General features: G+C 39.0%; 2 protein-coding genes across 4 annotated transcripts; one reads left to right on the forward strand and one right to left on the reverse strand.

Moving 5' to 3' along the window:
- Positions 1–1,017: 1,017 nt before the first annotated feature.
- Positions 1,018–3,783, reverse strand: LOC122867333 (60S ribosomal protein L19-like). Its single transcript, XM_044178006.1, has 6 exons — positions 3,730–3,783; positions 2,292–2,398; positions 2,068–2,190; positions 1,636–1,756; positions 1,408–1,518; positions 1,018–1,210 (listed from the first exon to the last, which is right to left on the reverse strand). The coding sequence occupies exons 1-6, from the start codon at positions 3,732–3,734 to the stop codon at positions 1,084–1,086; spliced, it is 594 nt and encodes a 197-aa protein (XP_044033941.1). The 5' UTR covers positions 3,735–3,783; the 3' UTR covers positions 1,018–1,083.
- A 536-nt stretch (positions 3,784–4,319) lies between these two features.
- On the forward strand, positions 4,320–25,640 carry gpam (glycerol-3-phosphate acyltransferase, mitochondrial). Of its 3 annotated transcripts, none has more exons than XM_044177999.1 (21): positions 4,320–4,567; positions 8,579–8,715; positions 8,837–8,956; positions 9,631–9,704; positions 11,178–11,291; positions 11,782–11,931; positions 12,116–12,215; positions 12,612–12,748; positions 13,548–13,647; positions 16,197–16,409; positions 16,662–16,775; positions 17,138–17,223; positions 18,183–18,310; positions 19,563–19,633; positions 20,138–20,405; positions 20,496–20,653; positions 21,097–21,174; positions 21,327–21,464; positions 21,623–21,812; positions 22,094–22,152; positions 22,314–25,640. In XM_044177999.1, the coding sequence occupies exons 2-21, from the start codon at positions 8,632–8,634 to the stop codon at positions 22,428–22,430; spliced, it is 2,499 nt and encodes an 832-aa protein (XP_044033934.1). In that variant the 5' UTR covers positions 4,320–4,567; positions 8,579–8,631; the 3' UTR covers positions 22,431–25,640. The 3 variants fall into 3 exon arrangements, with proteins under 3 accessions (XP_044033934.1, XP_044033937.1, XP_044033936.1); XM_044178002.1 differs by having other exon boundaries at positions 4,323–4,567; positions 18,198–18,310; XM_044178001.1 differs by lacking the exon at positions 4,320–4,567 and adding an exon at positions 4,688–5,078.
- The last annotated feature ends 148 nt before the right edge of the window (positions 25,641–25,788 follow it).

Raw genomic sequence — 25,788 nt, forward strand, 5'->3', positions numbered from 1 at the left:
GGTGACGTTGTTTTAACGCTGCCTACACCCATGTACAACACCACCCATCCCTTTTGGCAGAGTGAGCACATCCAGGGCTCCACTACCGACATTCACAGTACCTCAACGTGGCTTGTCCCTGTCTTTGAAAGGTGGATGTTGAATTAAAATAATGGTTGATAGGTAGAAAGTGCAGGTCCAAAATAAATGAGTATAAATAAACTGTGTTCTATAAACTGTAAACTCCTTGCCTTAGCAAAGGAGAACCCATTATACTGTTTATATGGATGTTTTTGAAAGTGCCTCATAAAAGATGCAACAGAGTGGCAAAACTGTTGCTATTAATTCCTACTATAGTAACACACACAGAAGCTTAATATAGAGCAAGATAAACACCAACTAAGGTTTTCCTGAGGCTGGACAATGGTCAATAGTCAGAATCAAATAAATTAGGACTGTATGCCATACAAGATGACATTGGTAAACCTACTGTATGAGATAAATCACTATTAGTTATGTTTGTTTTGTTATGTAGCTTCCTCTGTCACTATTTTGTTGCCCAGAAATGTCCCATCTTTGAGTCTGACAGCAGTCTGGTATGGTTAGTGAACTAAAACGTGATTGAATACTGTTCATGAAACTGATGATGCCTCTGGGATGAGTTACTAAATAGCTTATCTGCTGATTTAATAATTGATCTAATATCTTTTTGTGTTTTAAACATCTGGATAACTGAAATGAATGTAGACATGTGATGTTATGGTAGAATTTGATATTGGTGCTCTGCTGCCACCTGTCGGACTGTTGAAAGCACCAACCCGAAGATGCAGCATAGAGAGCCTTTTCTTAGCCATATGAACGAGATTACTGTACTAATCTGTCTCTGAAATAGAGGAAGTTACTGCTTTGAGGTGAGATCACTGTACTGGACAACAGGATTGACAACCACAACAGTGCTCCTGTACTATACCGTGTGTCATTCTCAACACCAAGTCCACAACTGACATCAGGTAGACGATAATGACCAATCAATGACGGTCTCTTTTATCCAAATTTATTAACAAGAAAAATGGGAATTTGAGAAGAAAAACTTTCAGTTTAGATTCACTTCTTTGTAGTTTCTTCCTCCTTTGACAAGTTCTTCATGATCTCTTCTTTCTTGGCCAAGAGACGCTCTTCTCTGCGTTTGCGGGCCTCCTTTGTCTTTGAGCGGCGGGCTTCAGCCTGATCACTGTTGGGTAAAGGGAGGTGGAGACAGAAGAAAATTAATTTGACAGTAATACAGTGAACTAATGGAAAAAATGTCATTATGCATTGACTCTTCCAGAATAACCAAAAGCTTAATTTTGGTTAAGCTAAAGCAGGAAAATTATTATTTAAATAAATGAATAAAATCTAAAAATGAAAACAAAAAATAGAGCAACTTACGCTAGAAGCTTCTTGCGAGCCTTATCTGCCTTCAGTTTGTGGATGTGCTCCATCAGGATGCGTTTGTTTTTGAAGACGTTACCCTTGGCCTTCAGATAAAGACTGTGGTACCTGGAGGACACAGAAAATGCCTCAGAGCATTTGAAAAGCAAGATGCATCTTCCTGAAATTGGAATTAAATCTACACTGGCTGATTCGCCAGCAATGCCCGCTGAAATTCACACATACATGTGCCTGTCAATTTTCTTGGACTCCCTGTAGCGACGAAGAAGACGACGAAGGATTCTCATGCGCCGCATCCATGACAACTTCTCTGGCATACGAGCATTGGCTGTACCCTTTCTTTTACCTGGGCACGAGGAAAATGGTAAGTCAATTATGAAAAATAAAATGGCAGTGTGTCTACTCATGTTCATATCAAAAAACTACCAAACAACTGCCATTTGCAGGATTCAATTAATTCCTCAAAATCTGCAGACACACAGTTGTCAATTTTATTCATTTGTCTAAAAATAAACAATGAAATGTAAAAGTGATTATGGGCAACTACTAATCTGAACTAACTTCAATGTAGAATCTGAGTAAAATAAAGGGATATATATGTGCTTTAAAGAAATGTGGAAAAGCAAAAGGTACATTACTTGAAAATCAATTACCCACCATAACCCATGTGACGTCCCTTGCGGCGTGCCAAGGTGTTCTTGCGGCAGCGAGCGCGGGAATGAACAGTCACAGGTTTTCTGATGATCAGTCCATCCTTTACCAGTTTTCGGATCTGCTGGCCTGTGGTACAAATTACAACGCAATAAACATGCTGGCTCATGGGGACCAGACTACACAAATCTAATGAGACAGAACTCTCCGATGCAAGATAAACAACTCACGAGAGTTTGCGTTGGCTATCTCATTGGTTTCATTTGGGTCCAGCCACACCTTCTTCTTGCCACAGCGCAAGACGCTGGACGCCAAGCGCTTCTGGAGCCTGAGCATGCTGGATAAACAAAGAACATTAGTTTTACAGGATGTGAGATACATATAGTGCTAGGGAACCTTTAAGATTCACTATGAACTTAAACTTTTTTTTTTTTTAAAAAGGGGGTGTGTGTGATACAGCAAGTAATAGTGTGTCGTTTCATTGTTTTAGCATTTTCAACTCCATGCATAAAACACACACCTCTCAGCACTGAGTTCTATGTAGTGTTGTACTAACTGAAATTATCAGTCCAGTGAAAGAATACTTTAGATAACAAATGTTTCTATTTGTACTATCTTTAATTTTATAGCTAAATACTTAATTCACTTTATTACTGTTACTCTTTTCAAAACCTGGATTACAGATAATAGTACAAAGAAAAAGAGACATGAAAAGTATTCTCATAATTCCTAAATCAAGGTAACGTTATACTACTACTACCATAAATCTTTGTTGTTGGATTACCATAATCTGTTTGCCATCACCTGATACCGATGTGACAGCACAGGTACAAGCACACCTAGCATTTAATTACCATTCACACCCATCTGTCTAAAAGGTCATTAATGTCCTGTAAGTACTGATAAGTACCCGTGATGGCTTATGAAAGGAGACACCTGACCTTTGTTGTTATGCTCAGCTACTACATCCTATTTTCTAATCCAATGAGTTTTTTTAATGTACACATTGAACAGTCACAAGAATGAACTAACAGGCTCACTGGTTTATTGTGTATTTGTGGTTGGTTTAATTAAAAGATGCAACAATTGGTCAACTGCCAGTTCGTCGTTCATCAGGTTTTTATAAGAGGTTGCAGACTAATGACTGATTCACATGTGTGCAGTATTTTTACTTGGGAGAGTGGGAGACAGTCCCTTGGGGCTGTCATCAGGTTTGCTACCAGGCGTAAAACGGAAAAACACAAATGAAAGTGCTTGGCAAAGAAATACTAACTTAGCCTTTTAGCCAACTGGAAAGTATACACTACCGACACAATTATGTTTCATTATTACAGCTGGTTTGTTTAATTTAACTGACATTATATATCAGCTTGTTCGACTAGCATTGACAAACACGCTAAAAGACTGCATTGTTGCCAGCCGGTTCGCCGCTTAGGACCTGTGGTGTTTCAGTAACATGTTGTGACATGTCTTGGTTAACTTAGCTAGGTTATGTTAGCTATCCAACCGGGGCCCTAGCTACGTGCATTCTGGTACAAAATGGCGATTTCACTTAATGCCTAAATGAATCCGAGTCTTCCCTCCTGCCTTAAATAACAAAGCAAACAACCGTATAAATTGTTTGCTTATAATAAAAATACATATTTAAATGTCAAACGTCTACCGTACCTCATGGCTGCCGATAGCTTGATAGATATGAAGGAATTAGAAAGCCTGAGTCCCTACCATTATAGCTATCGTCATGGGTGACTCAACTGTGGCAGTATCGGAAAATCGTAAATATATCTACCGATGAGTAGTGACAGTAAGTATCGAAATGTCGTATAAAAGGGGAATATTTTTATGTAATATCTCGAGTTTACTGTGTCTTAAAATTCATTCTGAGTGTATTGATCGATTACCTCCATCATAGCACAGTGGTACGCTCCAATAAAATGTGTTGTAAATATCCGACCACTGGAGGACGCACTACATCCATGTTTCAAGAACTATATTTTTTAAAACGTTTGTTCTTTGTGGAGGTTGTCATTGTTGTTATTTTCTGTGTTTTGTCAAGATGATGCTAAAACAGGAATTGCATTTGAAACATTTTAGTTCGGTTTTATTTCAAAGCCAAAACACAACATGCCTTCAAAATAAAAGCGTTTTTCTTAAAAAAAAAAAAAAAGCGCCAACGTGATTGCCTGTGCCTTATGTCACAAAATTAAAAAGAAGTTTGAAACATTTATTCCAGTGTCGCAGCTGATATAGTGAATGAGTTGTCAGCTTGTCAGTGCTGCCCTCTCTTGGCTGCTGGCACCGCTGGTGGTTCGCTGCTGTACCAAAACAACAGCGCTCCTAGCTGTTGTCACACATTTCTGTCTGACAGAGCTGTTCCGTCCAGTCTTTTGAGGAGAGTAGAGCGCTTGTAGGGAGACACAAGGGCACTAAAGAACCCAACGGCTGACTGCAGTTTTGTCGACGAGTTTATTTTTGAGATATGAGTCAGCGTAACATAACATTCAAGGTAAGTCAGACCTTCGTTCTCGCGAGCCTGGCTAGCGAGCTAGTGCTAGCTACATCGCCAACGTTGAAGTAACTGTTAACGTTACTAATGCCGCGCGTGTATTGTCATGGAAACAACTGTAACGTTGGCTTACACGACGTAGCTTATACATTTGTGGCTGGTAAAAACTAAATCACATATATTTTAGTGGCATAACCTCACGTTAGCCGGTTAACTTTACATTGACATCGAGTTCAAGAGGACCCTTGGCAGTATGGGATTTTAATCTAATAATGGCTTCATGTCTGCTCCAGTGACATGAATTAACATTAACCGCTTGCTCATTAACGTATCTAACGTCAGGCTAAATGCACTCCATACCAGGTATCGCGAGTACCTTAAGCCTTAATGTCAGGTTTGCCTCGTGAGGCTCAGCAGCATGCCATGCGATGTGCCGGAGATGGTGACAGAAACTACACAAGTCATCGTTTAATAACTTAACACCAACCAACGAATGGAGCCATTTAACCAGGTATTATGAGGAGATTGCAGCGGCCACACAAAACGGCGTTACTTTGTAGCTAAGCCAGACATCAGGCTGCTTGGTTTGTGCCATTGTTGTCTGCTCTGCTAGTTATCTGCATGCCCCATCTGTCACACAAAGACTTCTCCTGTTTGACCTGTTTATTGCAGACAGCTCGGAGTGTGTGAGACGGATTAACCTAGTCGTGTACAGTATGTATGAACAGGGATTTGGGTTTTTTTGTCATCTAAAAGATAAATAAAATGTGATAGAATGGGAGATGAGCTGTCTCCCCAGATAGCAGCTGTCCAGTATAATTTCATAAATAGCCGATTGTGGTATTGCCATGTTTGTTATCTTTTCTTGGGATGTGTTTCTTAATTGTAAAATTAGCAACATAATGAGGTAATCAAAAACATAACTAAAGCCACTGTTTCCTTAATATATGCCTGTCTGTAAAGATCCAAGATCCAAGCCTGCATCCACTGTTATGGGTGTATAAATATTAGATGTTAGTAGGTGCTTCCTGGTGCATTTCTAAAAAAAAAAAAAAAAAAGCAAAGTAGCAACATATATAATCTGAATTCTTATCATGCTGACACACTTGATTGAAATGATTTGGATGATAAGATGAATATCACATAAGTATTCTTTTCCATTTCAAGACTAAAAAAGTGACAATATAGCCTTATTACTCTACATTAGTCAATATATATTTACTTGCATGGAAACTTTAATGTTTCATTATGGCTACCTTCACCTGTTACATAATCCCCACAGCTCCTCATTCTTCTGATTATTTGTTTTGCTTAAACAAAGTCACCCCATTAAGTGGAGTACTCTCGGCCATTGGCCCCTTTGAAAACCCAGTTTCCCTCATCAGTGTGCATATCACCTACTACCACTACAACAGGACAAAATGGCTCAAAGTGCATTCATCCACTGCTGGAAACTAGTTAGGCAACAATTTTACCAAGAGTCATGCATGTCTGCCATTTCCCTCAGACTTATTATTCACAGAAAGATGGATCTACACTGTCCCTTAACTGACACACATACTCTACAATGTTTGGTATGAAAGCATTCATTCATAAAGTGACTCACTAACCTATTTCCAAACGAATGAGAGACACTGTCCGTGTGTTAATTACCTTTGTACTCTCTTTACACTTTGTGTCAGGAAAGCAGTTCACTGGTAAAGAACACAATTTACATGTTGGTAGACGTTAAACCCTGACATCATCCAAAGTAGAGGATGTGTTGGTTATGGCCTGTTGCTCCCATCTGCCATTACTGAACAGGGCCGTAGACGAGTGTCTTTCAACCCACACTGAAATGTTTAGAAAGTGGGGACAAATAAACCAAGCCCAGTGTGTCCTGCTGGAGTGACCACCTCATTCACCTGCTAATAAGCAGACCGAAAACAATTTGGAAACAACAGGCAGACCGGGGCAATGTCAAAGTTTTTTTTATTGTCTTTGTAGGTATTTGGGGCCCAGACGCTGCACACCTCCATTGTAATCAAAGGTTAACAAGACAGTAACCAACATAGTGTGGGACCAATATGTGTAATGTTTATGTGGTCATTTCAGGTCACATAATGACTTGAAATAGTATCTACAGTGTTTTAATCTTCAGAACATCATAACAAAATATAAGCCAAATAAATAAATTATACTTCTAAAACAAATAAAGTATAAGAAAAACTTTTACGTGTACAAATAATATTCAACAAAAACAAAGCATCATTTCAGAGGGATAATAAAAATCCCTATTAAATAAATTAATTCTCTTTTTAAATGTTTAAGAAATAGCCTCCCCGTATATTATTCTTATTTTGAATGCCATTTAGTGAATTTTTTTTAAGTAGCTGAAGTTGTGGAGTTCAGTACCTTTCTTTGGCAATCACCATACTCTTAAATCTTTCCCATTTTTTTATTGCCTGAAACTGTTATTTGTGGACAAATATTTAAAAATAACCCAGCCCTGATACTACTAATACTCCTGTTATAAACTTTCAGAAGCTATTTAAAGATTATTGACTGGTAGGTTTGCAACACACACCCAATAGTTAACTTACCTGTAACAGATATTTATAGAGCTACAGTGAATACAATAGTGACTCATCACAAACCTCCTCTGGGTAGTAGTCCAGGTTTCCCTAATATGATGTATTGTAGAGCTGCGCAACTTGATGGGGTGTGATTTTGACATTCGGGTACCTGCTCTACTCACAGGCAGTGTCTGACTTGTGACAAACAGATCATTTTTACTATAAAGGAAACTTGCAAGTGTGATGTAACTGCAGCTTCTGTTGTCAAAAACTACATATCTGTTGCGTGCTTTGGTGGCAGTATTATTGAGTGCTGTTCATCTTTGGCTTTAATAAGGAACCATTTAGTTTGACAAAGTTCATTTGAGTTAAACTCTTGTACATTTTAAGCAAGTTTTCTGAAGATGTCTGAAGATGCTTGAGTGGCTCTTAAAATTAGGAAGTGAACTGTGGCATACCGGTATTTAAAATAGCTCACTAGCAGAAGTAAACAAGTAAAATATAGACTTAAATGAATGCAATAATTTCTCTTAAGCAGGACTGTCACCTGGTTGTTCCCAAAGGTCGTTCAGTCTCAGACATTTGGGCGTGTAATGCACAATACTTTCTGTTGTGGATTGTTATCAGTTAGTCAAACCACAGTAGACCAGCCCATGAACTGTATCTTAAGTGTCTGGGGACCAGTTAAACAATGTAACCCTGACATCACTCAGAAAATCTGGCCTAACTGGGGCAAACAGTAGTTAAGTGAACCCAGTTTATACTATCAGGATGATGAAGTGAGGCTGGTGACATCTGGTTCATGCTCAGTGCTCATGCACTCAACAATGCTTAGCAGAGGCATATGTTTCAGCATGTGGAGAGCTGCTTGTACAGTATATATTACAGCACCAATAATGATGTTATTGTATTGTAGAAATCTGAAGCAATCCCATTGTTGCACAATATATTTTTGCACTGAAGGTTTCTTTCACCAATTAGTCTAAAAAGCTGAAACATTCTTTATATTCAAAGCTAAATATGTATCTACCACTCTGTGTTCTAGTTAAATTTGAGCAGCTTGTTATTTTCACACTAACTTTGTTTAGAATAAGTAGTAATGAAACTGACAGCACACATATGGCTAAGACTCACAGGTGTAGCTCATTAAAAATAAATCTGGATCTTACAATTCTTAAAATAGAAGTAATGAGGTGCTCAAATTTTGCGAGCAAGTACAGTAGAAGATGGAGATTCAAATTAATTTTTTAATTCACAGTAATCTTCCTTTTGTGTGTCTGTAGTTTCTTGTTAAGATGCTCATGTGGTCTATTTTAAGTATGATCTGACTGACTTGTAAGGTAAATTAATAGGCAAACCTCTTGCTTAGAAAATGAAAACTTACATATTGCCATGAGTGATGCCTGCATTGAAATAATTTTAAATGTAACCTTATGATATCCCTGTGTCTTGACAGCTTGCCAGCTAGTGGTGTGTGATCTGGAGGAAGAGGAAAGGACAGCAGAGAAAATGGAGGTGTCAGATGGCTTGTTGCTGCAGGTCAACAATGGAGAGCAGTGGTGTAACCGCTGGAAACATCCCAATGATGACTCGGTAAGGCACAGACCCAGATCAACATTTTATCTTCCTTATGCTATTATACCATATGATCCTATTATGTGTGTTATGTTATTCCTTTACCTTCAATTATTTTTGTGTGTGGATGTGTTTCAAGGACCGCAGCACCAGCCCCTCAGTCCTGCGCTGTGTTGCCAGCACGTGGAAGGAGGGCCTGCTGAACAGAAAGAGGCCCTTTGTGGGCCGTTGTTGTCACTCCTGTACACCACAGAGCTGGGTAAAGTTACACCACAGCTAATTAACTTTAACATGAGTTCATTTGCTAGACTCTGGTCAGGTCCAGGGTATTATTTGTTCTGATGTAAATGTTTATAACTAAGAAGAATAGTATCAGTGTGCAGTGTACAGCACCTGTCAAAAACAATTTATTGTGGCTGTTTGAAGACACAAGAAGTCCACTGAAGTCCAAGACAACATTAAAATGTGTTGTTTTTTTCTCTGAGCTTAGGGAAAGGGGGAACAGGCATTTTAAACATGTTTCTTTCAAAACAATGTGTGAAGCACTACTTAAAATTAAAGTGTAGGGAGTAAGTTTTCCTGTAGCAGTGGTAACAAGAAAATTTGTAGTGCATTAACCATTAAGCCAATGAAATAGCAGCAGGAAGACAGTTTCTTCCAGCACATGTTTAAATAACAGTCAAGCAAAATCAGACCAGACTGACTTTGTGTAACTAGGCCGGTCTGACACAGTATTTTAAGATAAGACACTGATGGCCCCAGCTTGTTTCTCTCTGTAAGGATTGCTCATCTTGAATCCAGTCTGTATTGCTTGCAAAAATGTGTTCATCATCACGGTCCCTAAGGCTCTTAGTTAGTAGGCTAGAAGTTATGTTCATGATTCAAGTCCCTATCTTCTTCTTCATAATAATAATCATTTTGTTTGGGTCCCAGGAGAGACTGTTCAACCCCAGTATTCCATCTCTGGGACTGCGCAACGTAATCTACATCAATGAGACCCACACCAGGTAAACAAAGCAAAATCTACTCCATTGTGGTATCACTTCCTTCCTTCCAGTATTTTGCTCTGAGCAGTCTGTTGGCCTCGCAAGTGGAACATATTCAACTTTCGAAACTACACGTTGAGCTGGTTGGCTTTCACATGGTGCTTTGGCATCTGATGACTCGTAAATTGCCCCTTGCAACAAGAGCAAGAGTTCTAACTCCTCCTGTTTAGTACAATCAATACAGTGCAGACAGGTGCTGGCCTTCCTAACAACCTGTGTATGACAAATGGCTTTAGGTCAAGAGGACTGATCTGTGACACAGGGGAGAGGTAAACAGAAGAATAATTTAAAGTGTTTGCCAGTGGACACCGGACACATACATCCAGTGACTGACCTTAGCAGTAAGAAACCTTAATACCTCAACCCCAAACAATATAAACATGAGCTTGGTGTAAATCTAGACAGTTTGCTTCCTCAAAAGCCAAGACAAGTCTTTGGATAGAGGTACGTTAATGAAGGCTGTTAGCCATCATGCTCTAAATTGCATGGGAAACACTGAAATAAGCTTATATCTAGTTTTTATTCTGCATTGTATTAGCGTGTAGATAGAGACATCCCAGATCCAAGATGGGCTGAAGTCAAGTTAGTATTGTTAGTTTTGTTTAACTCAATCAGTCTTATGTTATATATATATAGTGGTGTGAAAAAGTGTTTGCCCCCTTCCTGATTTCTTTTTTTTTTTTTTTGCATGTTTGTCACGCTTAAATGTTTCAGATCATCAAACAAATTTAAATATTAGTCAAAGATAACACAAGTAAACAATCCAAACCTACATGGCCCTGTGTGAAAAAGTGATTGCCCCCTAAACTAAATAACTGGTTGGACCACCCTTAGCAGCAACAACTGCAATCAAGTTTGCGATAACTTGCAATGAGTCTTGTACAGCGCTGTGGAGGAATTTTGGCCCACTCGTCTTTGCAGAATTGTTGTAATTCAGCCACATTGGAGGGTTTTCGAGCATGAACTGCCTTTTTAAGGTCATGCCACAGCATCTCAATAGGATTCAGGTCAGGTCAGTCTTCATTTTGTTATTTAAGTGTGACAAACAGGAAAGGGGCAAACACTTTTTCACACCACTGTATATAAGCTCAGCAAGGTGGAACAAAACTGAGTTCAACACAACCATTGTTGTTGAGAAAGCTGTGTGTAATGGATATGTCAACCACAGCTGATCTCTGTTTCCTTTGTCTTAACAAAACTGTCTGACAGTTTATTAACTGAACAGTTAAACTATACCTTTTTTTATTTTGTATGTGTGTTTATATGAGACATTTTGATCAAATGTTTTCACAGATATTTATATCACATTCTATATAAAATATGTTAATGCATTTATTGTAGCCATGCACACAGTATATTTGTGAATGTGTTCACTTCTTTACATGTTTCTGTGTATACACTGATGCACATTTGTGTCTATGTGTGCTCATGCAGACAGCGGGGCTGGCTGGCGCGCAGGCTGAGTTATGTGCTGTTTGTCATGGAGAGAGATGTCAACAAGGACATGTTCACCAGGAACGTAGTGGACAATGTGCTCAACAACAGCAGGTAAAGTAAAGTCAACGTAAAATAAGACATTTGTTGGAATGTGCCATCAAAGTGCAACTGAGCATCATGAGAGAATCTGGTGGCCCCTGTGGGAATAAAACTCAAAACCTGAGCAACATTTGTATTATTAAACTATACAGTCAAGTCAATTTCATTTATATAGCCAAATATCACAAATCAAAAATTTGCCTCAGGGGGCTTTTCAATCTGTTCAACATACAACACCCTCTATACTTAGACCCTTGATTCGGATAAGGAAAAACTCCCCCCAAAAAACCCTTATAAAGGGGAAGAAACCTCAGGAAGAGCAAGAGGGGAGGGATCCCTCTCTCCCTCATGCAATAGATGTCATGTGTACAGAATAGACCAACATAATAAAATTACAGTATAGACAATCATGATGACACAATTATAAATAAGGGAGTAGATGATGGTGTGCGTAGGGTAGAAGATGCAGCCTTATGTTTGTGCTGTACTTTGCCCATTGCAGTGTGGAAAGTGCTATTGTGAAGGTAGCCACAGATTTGGATGCTGCAGCCAACCAGACTGGCCAGGAGCACAAAGCTGTCAGTAAAGTGAAGCAGAAAGCCAGGGCCTTCCTTCAGGAGATGGTGGCCAACATTTCACCAACTTTTATCAGGTACATACTGTTTATCAGAAATCTCACGTCAGTTTTCAGTTATTGATTGATATTGCAGGGCTTATAGCACTCTCTAATTTTACTGCAGTCATTATGTTACCACTAAAATGGACTAGATTCCGCCTCAGCTAAAGGTTTGAACTCTTTGTTTGTGTTCCACGTCTTCACTTTTCTTTTTGTTCAGACTGACAGGGTGGGTCCTCCTGAGGCTCTTTAATGGTTTCTTCTGGAGCATCCAGATTCACAAGGGCCAGCTGGAAATGGTCAAGAAAGCTGCTACAGAGGTCAGCAGCATTTTCACACACAAAGAAAGTTGATTATACTGTCACAACATGATCTGATATACATTTTTGTGACAAGTAAACACAGTGTCTAACTGCACAAATACATTTCGCAAACTGACACAATAACATGCTAACAGGGTCATAACACAGTCATACTTACTCTTGGCTATGTTTATTATCGTTTTTATTATCAATACAGTTAGATATTGATCATCACAATACATTTCTGATGGATACATGGTAAATGTATAGTATATTCAATGGAGACATTCAATCAAATTAGAAGACAAAATTTTTTCTCTCTCATATCCATTCTCAGTTTTTTAAACTGGAGGCTGGTTCCATCTGCACTGAGAAATTGTCTATTTTAAAATCATCTATGTCTTGTCTTTACAGCAAAATGTGCCGATGGTCTTCCTCCCTGTTCACAAATCCCACATCGACTACCTGCTCATTACGTTGATCCTGTTCTGTCACAACATCAAAGCCCCACACATTGCTGCTGGAAACAATCTAAGCATCCCTATCCTCAGGTAAAAACCCCATGAAGCCTCATGTCAAGTTTGATCTGGCAGTAAGGTGTCTTTCTGCTCTCTGTAAGTGAAAACACAAAGATCAGTTTGATATCATAAGAAAGATAATTCTTTGGAAATAGATCAGAGAGGAATTATAGCTGAACTAAAAAGTGAGGCTAAAGATTGACGCTGATTTTACATTGAGGGAATATAAATAACCAGGCAGCCAGCCTGACAACAGGTTGTGCCTGGCAACCTGTTTTAGGCTAATCTGTTTCTGGTTCTACAACAGATCTTCTATAGTACATGGGTATAGGCCCCAGAAGTATCAACCTGAATCAGCCTTTCTTAAAAACAACAGATTTTATATATATATATATATATATATATATATATATATATATATATATATATATATATATATATATATATATATATATATATATATATATATATATATATATATATATATATATATATATACCCGTTAGCACAAAACTAAAGGCAGAAATTGGATGCAAACTGACTTATTCCAAAATGTAGGGAACCAACTATGTGCAGCTGTCGTAATAATCACAATTTTTTTTTAAAGAAGAATCACTACTGTACAGTGATACCCTTTATTCACAGTGACACCATAATCCGCATTATTGGCCAGTAGTAATTACTGGACTATCATAATTTTGACATTTATTAACAGCAGTAAAGTTTGTTGGTGCTGTTCGGTGCAGCCAACTGAAAATGATTAGGACGCCGCTGCTGCTAGTGTAGAACGTTTAGCGTGAAAGCCACCTGATCAAACTTTTTTTGTTTTCAGCACCCTTATCCGTAAACTTGGAGGATTCTTCATACGACGGAAAATGGAGGAGACGGGAGATGGAAAGAGAGACATTTTGTATAGATCACTCTTACATGCAGTAAGTCCCAAGAGTCTATTTATCTTCTACAGTAAGGGCTGGTTTAACATACCGTTCCTAAGTTGTGTGTAGGAGTTTTTTTCTCAGCTTTTTTTATTATGTTACTGCATGTTGTCTTTATGTTTTTCTGTTCTGTGTGCTCTTTTTTTAATTACCGACTGATGGAGAGTTAAAAACCTCGGTAACTTAATGTTAGCCCAGCTCTTTCTTTTTCTCTTATTCTAGTCTTCATTTTTAGGCGTACTGTACAATCAGTCTTTGCAAGGATTTACAACTCAATTTAATACATTATAGCATTTTACCTTTTAAATTAGTTATTTAGACACTACTACTATCCTATAGTAGAGTCTAAGTAACTTCTGTAAACTTCTTTAAAACTTCTGTGTATTTGTCTAAGATATGCTAGCTCCAACTCGTACTGTATGCTGTCAATTTTGCTCTGTTGGGACAGTAGGTAGGTTTATACATCTTCTAACGTACTTAGACATATTGTCGTCAATGACATATGGTATCACATGAAGAGTAGTAGTGTAACCTGTTGGTCATATCATAGGTTTGTAACTACAGTACAGATGCTCACAGCTTTGACTGCTGTGAGTGTTAGGCTTTGTTCAGACTGCAGGCAAATCAGATTTCTTTCTCAAATCAGATCTTTAGGACAGAATGTCCACAATGTTATTTGCAAGTGATCAGTTCGGATTTGTGTTTCCAGACCTCACCAACCTATCTGGATGGGTTGCTGTGGTAACGACGTAGGCCTCAGTAACTACGTACGCTATGGAGATCTATTATCTCGCCCTCCAGACAATCGCGCTGTCAAGTCGCTAAGTGTCTCTGGTGCCACGAAACCGCAACTTGACAGTGCGCAGCATGGATTCTGCTAAGCTGCTCCATGGATGTATTATAAGAGCATCTATGAGCCGATGCACTTCCGTCACTCTGGATTTGACGTTGTCGTTATGTGTCACGTTCCAAGTGATGCAAAAGACACTTTGAAATCCTATTTGAGCGATCAGAGCAGCCAGACTGAGACGCTTCTGTAGAAATCTGATTGGAATCGCATTTCAAACAACCTCCAAATGTGGCTTGGATCCGATTTGCAAAATTTCATGTGGTTTTTGCCTGTGCAGCCTTTCTAAAATCAATCTGGATACAATCTGGATATGCCAAAAAACTGATTTGGGCTAGCAGCCTGAACAAGGCCTTAGAGTCTTGGTCAGGCCTGGGTACAGTTGTGAATGTATAATAATTTTAGTGATGAATTGTTTTGCCTTTCAAATATCCCAAAATGTAAAATGGTTGACATTGTTTATGAGCATTAAGCTGTGTAAGTCAATGTGAACTAAAAAGTTATTGCTTTTGTAAATTATTTAAGTCTATCCAACTGTGACACTGGTTGGAATGTATTTTCCACGTGACATGTTCATTTTGCATCTCAAGAAAGTCACTGGTGCAAAAGCTTTTTGAATAGACTGAATGAGAAATTAGAAGCTGATTAAAACTGGAATCTGAAGCTTTTCTTCAGCTCGAGTATTTGGATAATGTGGCTTAACAAGCTTCTGCTAATGAGAAAACCTGAAGTAGAACTAATGTGAAAGGCTACTAATGTTAATATTAATGCTTTGTCATCATAAGCTGCTTTCTACAAAATAGCTGGGCTGCTTAGTGGATTTACCTAATTGTACCAGTCTATCAGAGTTGAGAATTGCTGTTAATTTGTATGTTTGGAGTTTGTGGAAGAGAGTTGAGAGTAATGAAAGCAACAAAGGCTGTGTATTGTGCCCCTAAGATAAGACTTATCAGCTGAAGACAAATGAGCAACTGTTGGAAACAATGACCTACATTTTATGTCTTTGTACCACCAATATTTTACTACACATCCCACCAAACAAAGTATATAAGTGTGTCACCATAATACTTTAATTTGATAGAAGATAAGATTTTAATCTGGCATGTCTGTGTCGCTCACAGAAATTGTTATTGGCCGAACTCCTTCACAGGCAGAAGTGCAAGCATTAAAAAAAGCCATGTGCTGCTCTGATTTCAGTTGTTCCTATGAAAGACGTGGGTGTCTGTCCTTTTCACAGCTTACTCTAAATGTCACAGCCTTGAGTCCATATCCGGAGAAGCTTCTCTTCTCAGAAGTGTCTACATAGCCAGGGACAGCTGTGTACATACTGTGCTCAGATGGATACCGTTACACAACATGGCTGCCTTGGCACGTGCCCAGTTCTCTGCGGTGTGTTTGGGGGTCAAACTGTTGGTGACCACCACTCATTTTTAGATTGTATTCAGGCTGCATATACATCAGCTGCACAGCGTTCACTTTACTTGACTTCCTGGAAGTTCCACCTTGTAATGGAGTCCATGTTGTTTTTTAGAATGTCAAAGACTTTGCAGAAAATTGCCTTTTTATCAGAAGTATTATGACCTTTACACACAGCACATTTGTCTCACATTTGACATTTAATGCCACCTTTTGTCATTCATCTTTATCCCACCATTCTCACATCAACATTTTTCTCTGTGTTTCATCAATCTTCCTTCAGTATACAGAGGAGTTGTTGCGTCAGCAACAGTTTTTGGAGGTCTACCTGGAGGGTACCCGCTCCCGCAGCGGTAAGCCATCTACAGCACGTGCAGGCATGCTGTCCATCGTGGTAGACACACTGTGCACTGGGTGCATAGCAGATGTACTGGTGGTGCCAGTTGGCATCTCTTATGATCGTATTATTGAGGGCAACTACAATAGCGAGCAGCTGGTAAGTGCTTGGATGATGCCTGTTGTTTGTGTATACTTTTGCTTTGGCAACAAAGCTGTCTTCCTCAGTCATTCAAAAAACAGAATAGATATTATAGTTTTGGCTTTTAAAATAGTAGCTGTAGGGACATGAGGGGACAAAAGGTTTTGTTTGTTAGTGGGACAGATAAGTAACTGTAGAAATACATTCTTTGTTGTTATGATGATTATCAAGTCTACATTGTTAACCATCTATACTCCTCAATCCCACTAGGGAAAACCTAAGAAGAATGAGAGTTTGTGGGGAATAGCATGTGGAGTGTTCAGGATGCTGAGGAAGAATTATGGTTGCGTCCGAGTTGACTTCAACCAGCCCTTCTCCCTAAAGGTGACTGATTACAGATTAACATCAGCTTTTATACAAATAGAGCTGTGATGGCCACATGTGGTGCTTGGTATAGAAAAGCTACTACTAAAACAGATTTCAGGTGTGACTTGATTTTTAAAGCACTAAAAGGTATTGCAAAGCATTCAAAATGTACAAATCTTACAATGAAAGATCATGCTTTCTTTTGGTTTCTCAACATGTTTATTGCAAAAAAAAAAAAAACACATTCATATTACCTACCAAAATACTATGTGGCTTATAATAAGTGCTGGCTACAAATAAAAGTTTGTAGCCAGCACCCAGTTGTCACTCTGGTTGTCTGAGTTTGTATTTGTAATTAACCTTTTGTGTGTCAAATGTAGGAGTACCTGGACGCCCAGAGAAGTCGCCATATTCCACCACCAGTCTCCCTGGAACACACCTTGACACCCACCATTATTTCTGCACAGTAAGGGCAAACAAACACACACTCTCCACTCTGACTATCAGTTATATCCTCCTCAGACCAGTACACATTCACAAACCAGCAATCCCACAATCCCACCTGTGATATTATGAACCCTCATGTCACAAACTTGACTTCTCCCTCCTGCTACTTCACAGCAGAGTCTGTTATCTGACTTCTGAGCACAGCACTTGAGGTAGCATTAGCAGGGTTCTCTTCAGTTCAGCGCTGTCCCTTCATAATACAGTCATAAAGCACGTCCACAAGGACAGCAGCATGTCATCCCAGCTGGTCTGGTTCAACTCGTGCCAGCAGAGGGCTGAAAACCCTCTGGACACAAGTTGCAAATACTATTTCATAAAACGTGCCCTACAGCGTGTATAATCACGCTCACATGCTAAATAGTAGCCTATCCTGTCTTGAAAATATATGGCATGGTTAGCCATAAGCCTGAAAATAAACACAGAGAGTAAAAGTGAGCAGAAACAGCCACAGGTTCAGGAGGGTAATGGTAAACTAATAATCACATTTGGTAAGATATTAACTTTACTTCAGTTCAGATTAGTGTTTATTTAAAACACAAAGGGCAGTTTATCGGCAGCGTAAAGCCATAGTGTACACAGGGCAGGCTCAAGCCTTTTTAGTGCCCTTCTATTTACATGTCATGCCATGTTTTTTTTTTTTTTTTTAGTCTAAGCTATCTAAATATTATTTTAAAACTTATATTGGTGGTGTTAATCATTTGCCATAGTACTTATGTTGGTTTTAAATCATACTCAACCCTTCAGCAGCATCTTTTACTTTATTATAAATGCCTGTGCAACAAGAGAGAAGGAAACTAATTTGTGAAATGAACTGGTGATGTGAAAACCACCTTTTTAAATTATGCATGCCATATAAAGCTGACATAACAAGACAATTGTCAAACTGCATGTTTACATGTTGAGTTGTTGTTGTTGTTGTTATTATTATTCCAGACCCGAAGCTCAGCTGTTTGAGGGGCAGGAGGAGGAGCAGCTGAACAGAGAGCTGCCTGATGACATCTCAAGACGACAACTTATTAACAACCTGGCCAAGCACGTCCTCTTCAGTAAGAAACTCGCACATCCATAACTATTGACCTGTTGCATACAATATTTGTTTTATCAGCCTCACCAAGAATCTTGTGTTTGTTAACTAAAGCTGTTTACTTCAAAGTCACAGTGCAACTTATATCTTTTATATTTTTAGCTTGTAATATAGAAAGACATCAAGTAAGACTTGGCTTGTGACAGAGGTCATGAGTCATCACAATACCATCCTATTCAAAGTCTTCTGACCACATTCAGCTAAGTCTTATATGGCATAATTTAGGCTATCACATCTCATTTATTGAAAATATTGGAGCACTTTACTTTGCGGCTTTATTAGGCATTCCTCTTTCATCTTCTTCTTCTGCACATGCGTCTCCTTTTCATCCTGTGTTAAAAGTGCACCTGCTTGCTGGAGCTAAGGCAGCACTCATGAAATGCTATCCATCATGCTGCCTCCATTAATTGAAATCCAACACAGCACAGCATCAGTCCGTTCATTTCACATCACTCAGGGCTTTTTGCCCCGGGGTAGCACCACAGAAACCAGTTCTCCCCAGCTCATTCAGCTGCATTCTCCTACACTAGGCCTATTTGCTTTTTACTCTCAGCCAATCACAAAGCCTCCAGCTGGATGGCATGTTGTTTTCAGCCAATTGGATGAAGGGGTGGATAGAGAAGCAGAAGAGGGGAGGAATGCAGTACCAGTGCTCACAAATGTTCTACACCCCTGGACTTGAACTATGCTAAAGATGACCACTAGTAACCCTTGTCCTAACACATGCATACACACAAGCACACACACACTACACTGTTTTCTCTGTCTATCAATATAATCAACTCTTTTGGATCTTTTTAACCCTGTGTTTGTTCAAAGAAAATGTCATACCTAATTACCCAAGACAAAACTGGTACATTGCATGTTTTTAAATGATTGAGAACTTTTATTTTAAGACAGTAAGATACCAAGTGAATAAAATGTGCAAACACATGGTAAGTAGATTGTGAAGGAGTCCATTTGTACATACTCTTTTTTTGTTGTTGTTGTCATGACTCCCACCGATGTCTGACATCTGCCTAGTTTTTTGTCTTGTAAATGTATTATTATAATTGTGGTTTTTAATGTAGGAAAAGTCTTTTATCGGGGCCTTCCAGCTGTGTAGCATTACTCTCAGACTTGGTTATGACATACTGGCCAATTCCAGATGTCTCTGCTTTGATATTGTCTGCTGTGTGTTCCTCATTATATCCTCTTTGTATCTTCCCTCACAGCGGCTAATAAGTCATCAGCGATCATGTCTACCCACATTGTAGCCTGTCTGCTGCTGTACAGACACAGACAGGTAAGTCTGGCTGTCTTTCATGTCCTCTCTATAACCTCCTCTCCTGGCACTTAGCCACTGTATACTGCACCCTCTTCCCTTTATCCTTTTTTCTTCACTCTCTGTTCCTCAGATTTCTTCTCCTCTTTTTGTCTGTTTTTTTTTTTGTTCACTGCTCATCCACCTTTTGCCCATCATGCTCCCTCCCTTACACCAAGGTGATCCAAATGTCACATACCTCTGCATGGTAGTAATGAATGGCTCTCTCTGTTGGAGAACTTGCTCTTCCTGCATCCTCTTTCACCACCCCTGTACTTTAGTGGTGGGCCTCTGCCCTCTGCAGGCACACTGATGTAACAGTGAAGCAGCGGAAAACAGTTACTGAAATTGTCTTTCTGTCCTGAGATATTGGCCAGTGCTGCATCTTTGCTTTGATTAGTATATGGAGTCACCAATTCCTGGACATGATCCATGTTTCTTTTTTCTAATTTTTTGAGCTTGTGTTTTTCATCCACTTTGCTCCAGGGAGTGGTGCTGTCCAAGCTGGTGGAAGACTTCTTCAACATGAAGGAGGAGATCCTCTCACGGGACTTTGATCTGGGCTTTTCGGGGAACTCAGAGGATGTGGTCATGCGTGCCCTCCACCTGCTGGGAAACTGCGTCAATGTGACCAGCAGTGCAAATCGCAATGGAGAGTTCACCATCGCCCCCAATCAAACTGTACCAGCACTTTTTGAGCTCAACTTCTACAGCAATTGCCTTTTTCATGTCTTCATTTCTGATGCAATTATTGGTATGTTGAGCCAAGAGGTTGTTAGTTGCTAGTTTTCCCAGGTGTAAATGATTTTTTTCTCCGCTAAATTTCTTTATGATTTGTCTCCAGCCTGCAGCATCCTGTCACTGCAGCGAGAGCTGGTTGCGGAATCAGAGTCTGATCACCAGCCCGGTGGTCCCAGTAGCCTCCCCCTCAGTCAGGAGAGACTTATTCGCAAGGCCGCCGGGCTCTGCCACTTCCTTGTCAATGAGGTGGCTGTGGCACCAGTAAGTCCTGCACATTGTCGCCATCTTTCTATGCTTTGCACTGTACAAAATGAGTTTTGACATTCTGGAAGTACTTCTCTAAGTTGTAAAACAAAACACCTTCATATCTCTTTTTGCTTCTTTGCAGTGTCTGAAGTGAAATATGAAAAGCCTTTATTATATCAACATTAGATCTTTATCAGACCTAATGCCATCATACTTTGCACATATAAAGCACCCTGTCACTGTGTGATTAATCACTTTAAAATGGCTCTAACTGATCACATAGTAGCAGTATACACTAATACTGATATTAGCCGTCAGAATCTCAGATCAGTTGAATTGTTGTGTAAAGTTTGGTTGTTGTTCCTATTGATGATGTTGAGGATTTAAACAGATTTTAAACTCCACATGGTTTGCTTCGTATTTCAGTGTCTCTCCCTCTCCTCCTCTCTGTCCCACAGCCCTGTCAGACTATTTACCAGGTTTTTCATGATGCAGTAACCCGGCTGATCCAGTATGGAGTACTCTATGTAGCAGAGGTCAGTTTACAGATAAAAACCTCACTGCTGGTGGACAAAAATAAAAGTAACCACTGTGACTAATGCTGCAAGTTGACTTATGGTGAAAATCCCGTGAACTTTTCCAAGGCCCAGATGGTCTAATTTGTGTGTTTTTTGTTTGTGTGTGTCAGGAGGACCAGGAAGAACTGAGTCCCAGCCCCACAGAGGAACCCTGGCCCAAAAAGTTCCCAGAGCCCCTTTCCTGGAGAAGTGACGAGGAGGACGAGGACAGTGACTTTGGAGAGGAGCAGAGAGATCGCTACCTAAAGGTCTAGTTTAGAATTAATGCTTATCTTAAAAAGACTATTTATTTATTTATTAAAGTGAACAGAACCACCACCATGGCACCGACTTCTTGAATTTGTGGCAACATCCAGTCTGTGACTTTCTCTCTTTAATTTTTGTAATTTATTTTTTTGACAATTAGGTGAGTGTTGCTGCAGAGCACCAGGAGTTCTTCGTCTTCCTACAGCGACTTGTCAGCCCGGTGCTGGAGGCCTACAGCGGGGCTGCGATCTTCGTCCACAGTCTGAGTCAGCCCATGGCTGAGTCCGACTACACCCAGAGGCTCTTCAGATACCTGCTCACCCGCACAGAGAGAGGAGTAGCTGCTTATGGTAATACTGTAATATTTCCCCACATACTGTACAGTTATTTCAAATCCATCATCCAAGCTTAGTTTCAACAAATAAACGGCCCTGCATAATTCTTCCATGTATCATCCTTAAATGTCATCATTAAACCACAACATTTACTGGAACTAATGTGCTCTCACTAAATTTATGCTATATGGACACACGAGACTTACAACAACTTAAAATAAAATAAAAAATAAAATGTCAATCATGACCAGGTTTAATTAGAATTTCTGAGTCTTTCGTAATCTCTTTTTTTCCAGGTGAAAGTGCAACTCATTACTTGGTTAAGAACACAGTGAGGACATTCAAAGAGCTCGGGGTAAGGGTGTGTTTGACTTTGAATTGTGGGTTTATTATATATATTAAGTTTATGAACACATTAAAATACAGTATAGTGTTAAGGAAGTAGGGTTTGGGTGGTGTTCAGGTTCCTCCAGCTGGAGTTAAGATGTGCCTCCCTGTGTGGTGATTTTTCTGTAGGTTCTGAAGGAGAGAAGAGAGAACCGGGTGACAACTCTGGAGCTGAGCAGCACCTTTCTACCTCAGGCCAATCGGAACAAACTCCTGCAGTACATCTTAGGTTTCACCCTGCTGTGACCGAGACACCTTTCAGCCCAGCTCAGACCCCAGGCTCCTTCCAATAAAGGGCTTCTACTGGTTACTTCTAAACAATCCCAGGTGCTACTCTGTGGAAAGCTTTACCAGGAAGTGCCTTCATGAAACAGCCGCTAACTGTTAGCTGTTAGCCGGAAGAGACTTGAAGCCAGTCTTCCCTTTTTGTTCCAGTCTACGGCTCCCTGTCTTAGAACTGTGCAGCTGATAAAACACATGTACATGTATCGTACTTTGAAGAGGTACCTCTAGGAATCATCCTCTCTTTGTGAACTTTGCCATTGAAGTCATGAGGTTTTAATATGATTTTAAATTATCAGAAAATATACTCAAGCAGGTTAGTAAATAAGAATCACTTTTACAGCAATCCAAACAAAGCAAGCTGCCTTTCGTCTATACAAGTGAACGAGCAAAATATGCATAGAAAATAATGGTAAACATTACCAATAACAAAGGCATTTTGAATTATGTTTTCTGCTCGTTTGTAAAACTGCTGTATTCTCTCCAGTGCACTCCACTATCATACAGTAGAAAACATGAAAATGTAGTTTGAAGGCTAACGACTAACACATTTCCTGTAAATAGGCCACAAGAACAACGTCTCTCATTTGTAGTGCATTTATATACATGCAATGTCTTCATATTTAATAATGTAGGAACATTACATAGAAAGATTGCGTACATATCCAAATTTTCATTTACAAAAATGTATGTCAAAATCTAATCTAATCCTCTTTATTCCTTTAGACAGCTTTGGTCAGTTATACTGCACATTGACTGGTTTAAGATATCAAAAAATTAACAGCAAATCAGTTCAGCAGTGAAAAATATCTACTTGGCAAACAGAAAATGTACCTGTTGAAAGTCCAGCGCAGTTGAAGCCTAAATTCACAAGCATCTACAGTTAAGTGCATTTAAACCACTAATATCTAAGTGCATTCAGTTAAACTTTTTGTCATGGGTTTTGATGAAAAGTGACTTTGAGTTCTGTGTTTGTGCAACACTTTGTTTACTTTTCAATGAATGTCACATAGCACAGCACTTAAAATACTTAATACCAGCCATCACATCCACTTAAGTTCAAATGCAACAAGCTCAGAAACTCTTTGGTCATGCCTTTCAGGGAAAGTAGAGATTTGGGATAACCACCATTTTTTCCTGTATTATAAAAGCACTGTATAAAAGCCATTATGGCATCACTGCTGAGAGAGCAATTTTGCTCCAATGGTTGGGCATTCGCACGACAGAGGAACTGCATAGTGTGGTTAAAAATAAATGGTACATTTCTACTGTGTAATCCATCTGAACAAAAGGTCACGTCTGTAAAAGTTTGCTATTTGTGCGAACAAGATGGTGTCTCTGTTGTACTGTCAACAGACTCTTCAAGAAAGGAGAAGATATCTTTCTCCTGTTTACTTTTAACTGCCATGAGAAGCAGTGATGTTTCTGAAAACTAAATAATAGTCGTTAACTGTCAGGTTTACCTATTCTTTATTTTTCTTGGTTATAGAAATGCTTCACTTCAAATTTTCAGCACCACTGGGGGAAAGAACAAAAAGAAAGAAGGAAAAAAGAACAGTCTAAAAATGTACTATAAACACACTTTAAACTACTAGTAAGTAGGTCTTGATCATTTCAATTTTTGTTCAAAAATGCACGTTTAAAAAAAAAATTCAAAAAGTCAGACAGGTCGGGAATAAAAACTGTGGTAACAGAATGTGCTGATCGTGAAAATCAAAAACATACCAAAACTACCAAAGTAAAACATGAGTGACATTAAAAACTGATAGTGAAACCTACATTTAGCTGCAGAACATTTAGCAGTTTTGATTTTTATTGTAAAATAACACAACAGGGCTCAATATTTAGGTCTTGTCTTATGTGTGTAATTTCTGAAATCTGATTTCATTTTGCATTGAACATGAACATAAATGTACAACATCCATGTTAATGTTGGTGTATGAGTGCACACCAACTGAGGAAAAAGGAGTGTGTTTGGAGAGGGCAGAGTAAGTTTGATAAATTGTCGGCATTATTAGAGGGGATGCCAACACAAATCCCAGGTTGATAATGTGAAGACAGTGTGAATGTTAGAAATCAGCATTCTTGATCTGTCAGGGCAATAAAGTAAATGGGAATCGGGTGTCTGATGATATACATTTAAATGAATATTTATACTGAATGACTTGTTGACAGTGGTCTACAACACTGCTTGTTACAATGAATTTAAATGCTTTTCTTTCTCAACATTCAGCTTTTTTTAATATTATAAACCTGCATATTTTCATGCAGTTTTTCAAATCTACGTATGTACAAAATATCCCTAAAATGGAAAAGGTTATTTGTTGAGCATCGGTGAATGACACCCGTAGCATGTTGAAGAACAGAAAAGTAAGTTATTTAAATGGGAGTGTGATCAGAGTGCCCAGAAAATTGTCCATGCTCATGTGCAGAGGGAGCATCTTGACATTCAAAGCATTTCTGAGCCCACAATCTGTCAAAGTCCCCACGCCGAGAGGGGCCCCTCTGCCAAGATAATACCGCTCTACTACGTACTGTACTGCATGTTTCCTCTGGTCGCCTTTAATCATCGATAATTCAATGTGAACTCTACTTAACCTGAGAATTGTATTTTATAGTGTAGTGTGTGAATTATGTTGCAGAGAAAGATAGTTGTTTGTGTAGGAGATGAAGTTAAATTTGTTACCTCTTGAATGTATCTCATCTGTCCCCAAAAAGGTCAATGTGATATTGTAGAATATTCAATGAAGTCAGTACAGACACGAAACAGTTTTTATTAAATGCTCATGGGGATTGTTGAGACTCATCGCTACTGAAGCTGCATTAACAACATCCCTCTACAACTATGTAACTTTGTAGGATAAAAAAAAAGCCTGTATCTGGGGAGCAGGTGCCTTTTTTAAAGCACTGTAGTGTTCTTTGGTTGTGTTTTTTTGTTCTGTTTTTGTGCATGTTAACAGGTTATTTCATGTGGGAATCCAAAAGAACATTAGATTGTAACTTTTAGAAGAAGAAAAAAAACGCACAAGAGCAGAGAACTTGTGGCTACTATAAGAAGAATCACCAGCTACTAAAAAAAAAAAAGTGTCACTTTTTTGCTCTTGCTTTCTCCAAGCAAAGCACAATTGGCATTATTAGATTTTGTTTTTAAATAAATTAATGATAGATTAACAATGGTCTCGTGCCTGTCTTTTTATTTATGTCTGGTGAGGGGTGGAACAGTAAATGTGGGTATCAATGTCAGATGTTATCCATATCCAAAAGTAACTAATTACAAAATATTTTTCCAGTTAGTGAGAGGTGTGTAGAGAAAAAAAAGAAT

This window comes from Siniperca chuatsi, linkage group LG20, assembly GCF_020085105.1.
Source record: "Siniperca chuatsi isolate FFG_IHB_CAS linkage group LG20, ASM2008510v1, whole genome shotgun sequence".
In the NCBI taxonomy this organism is placed as follows: domain Eukaryota; kingdom Metazoa; phylum Chordata; class Actinopteri; order Centrarchiformes; family Sinipercidae; genus Siniperca; species Siniperca chuatsi.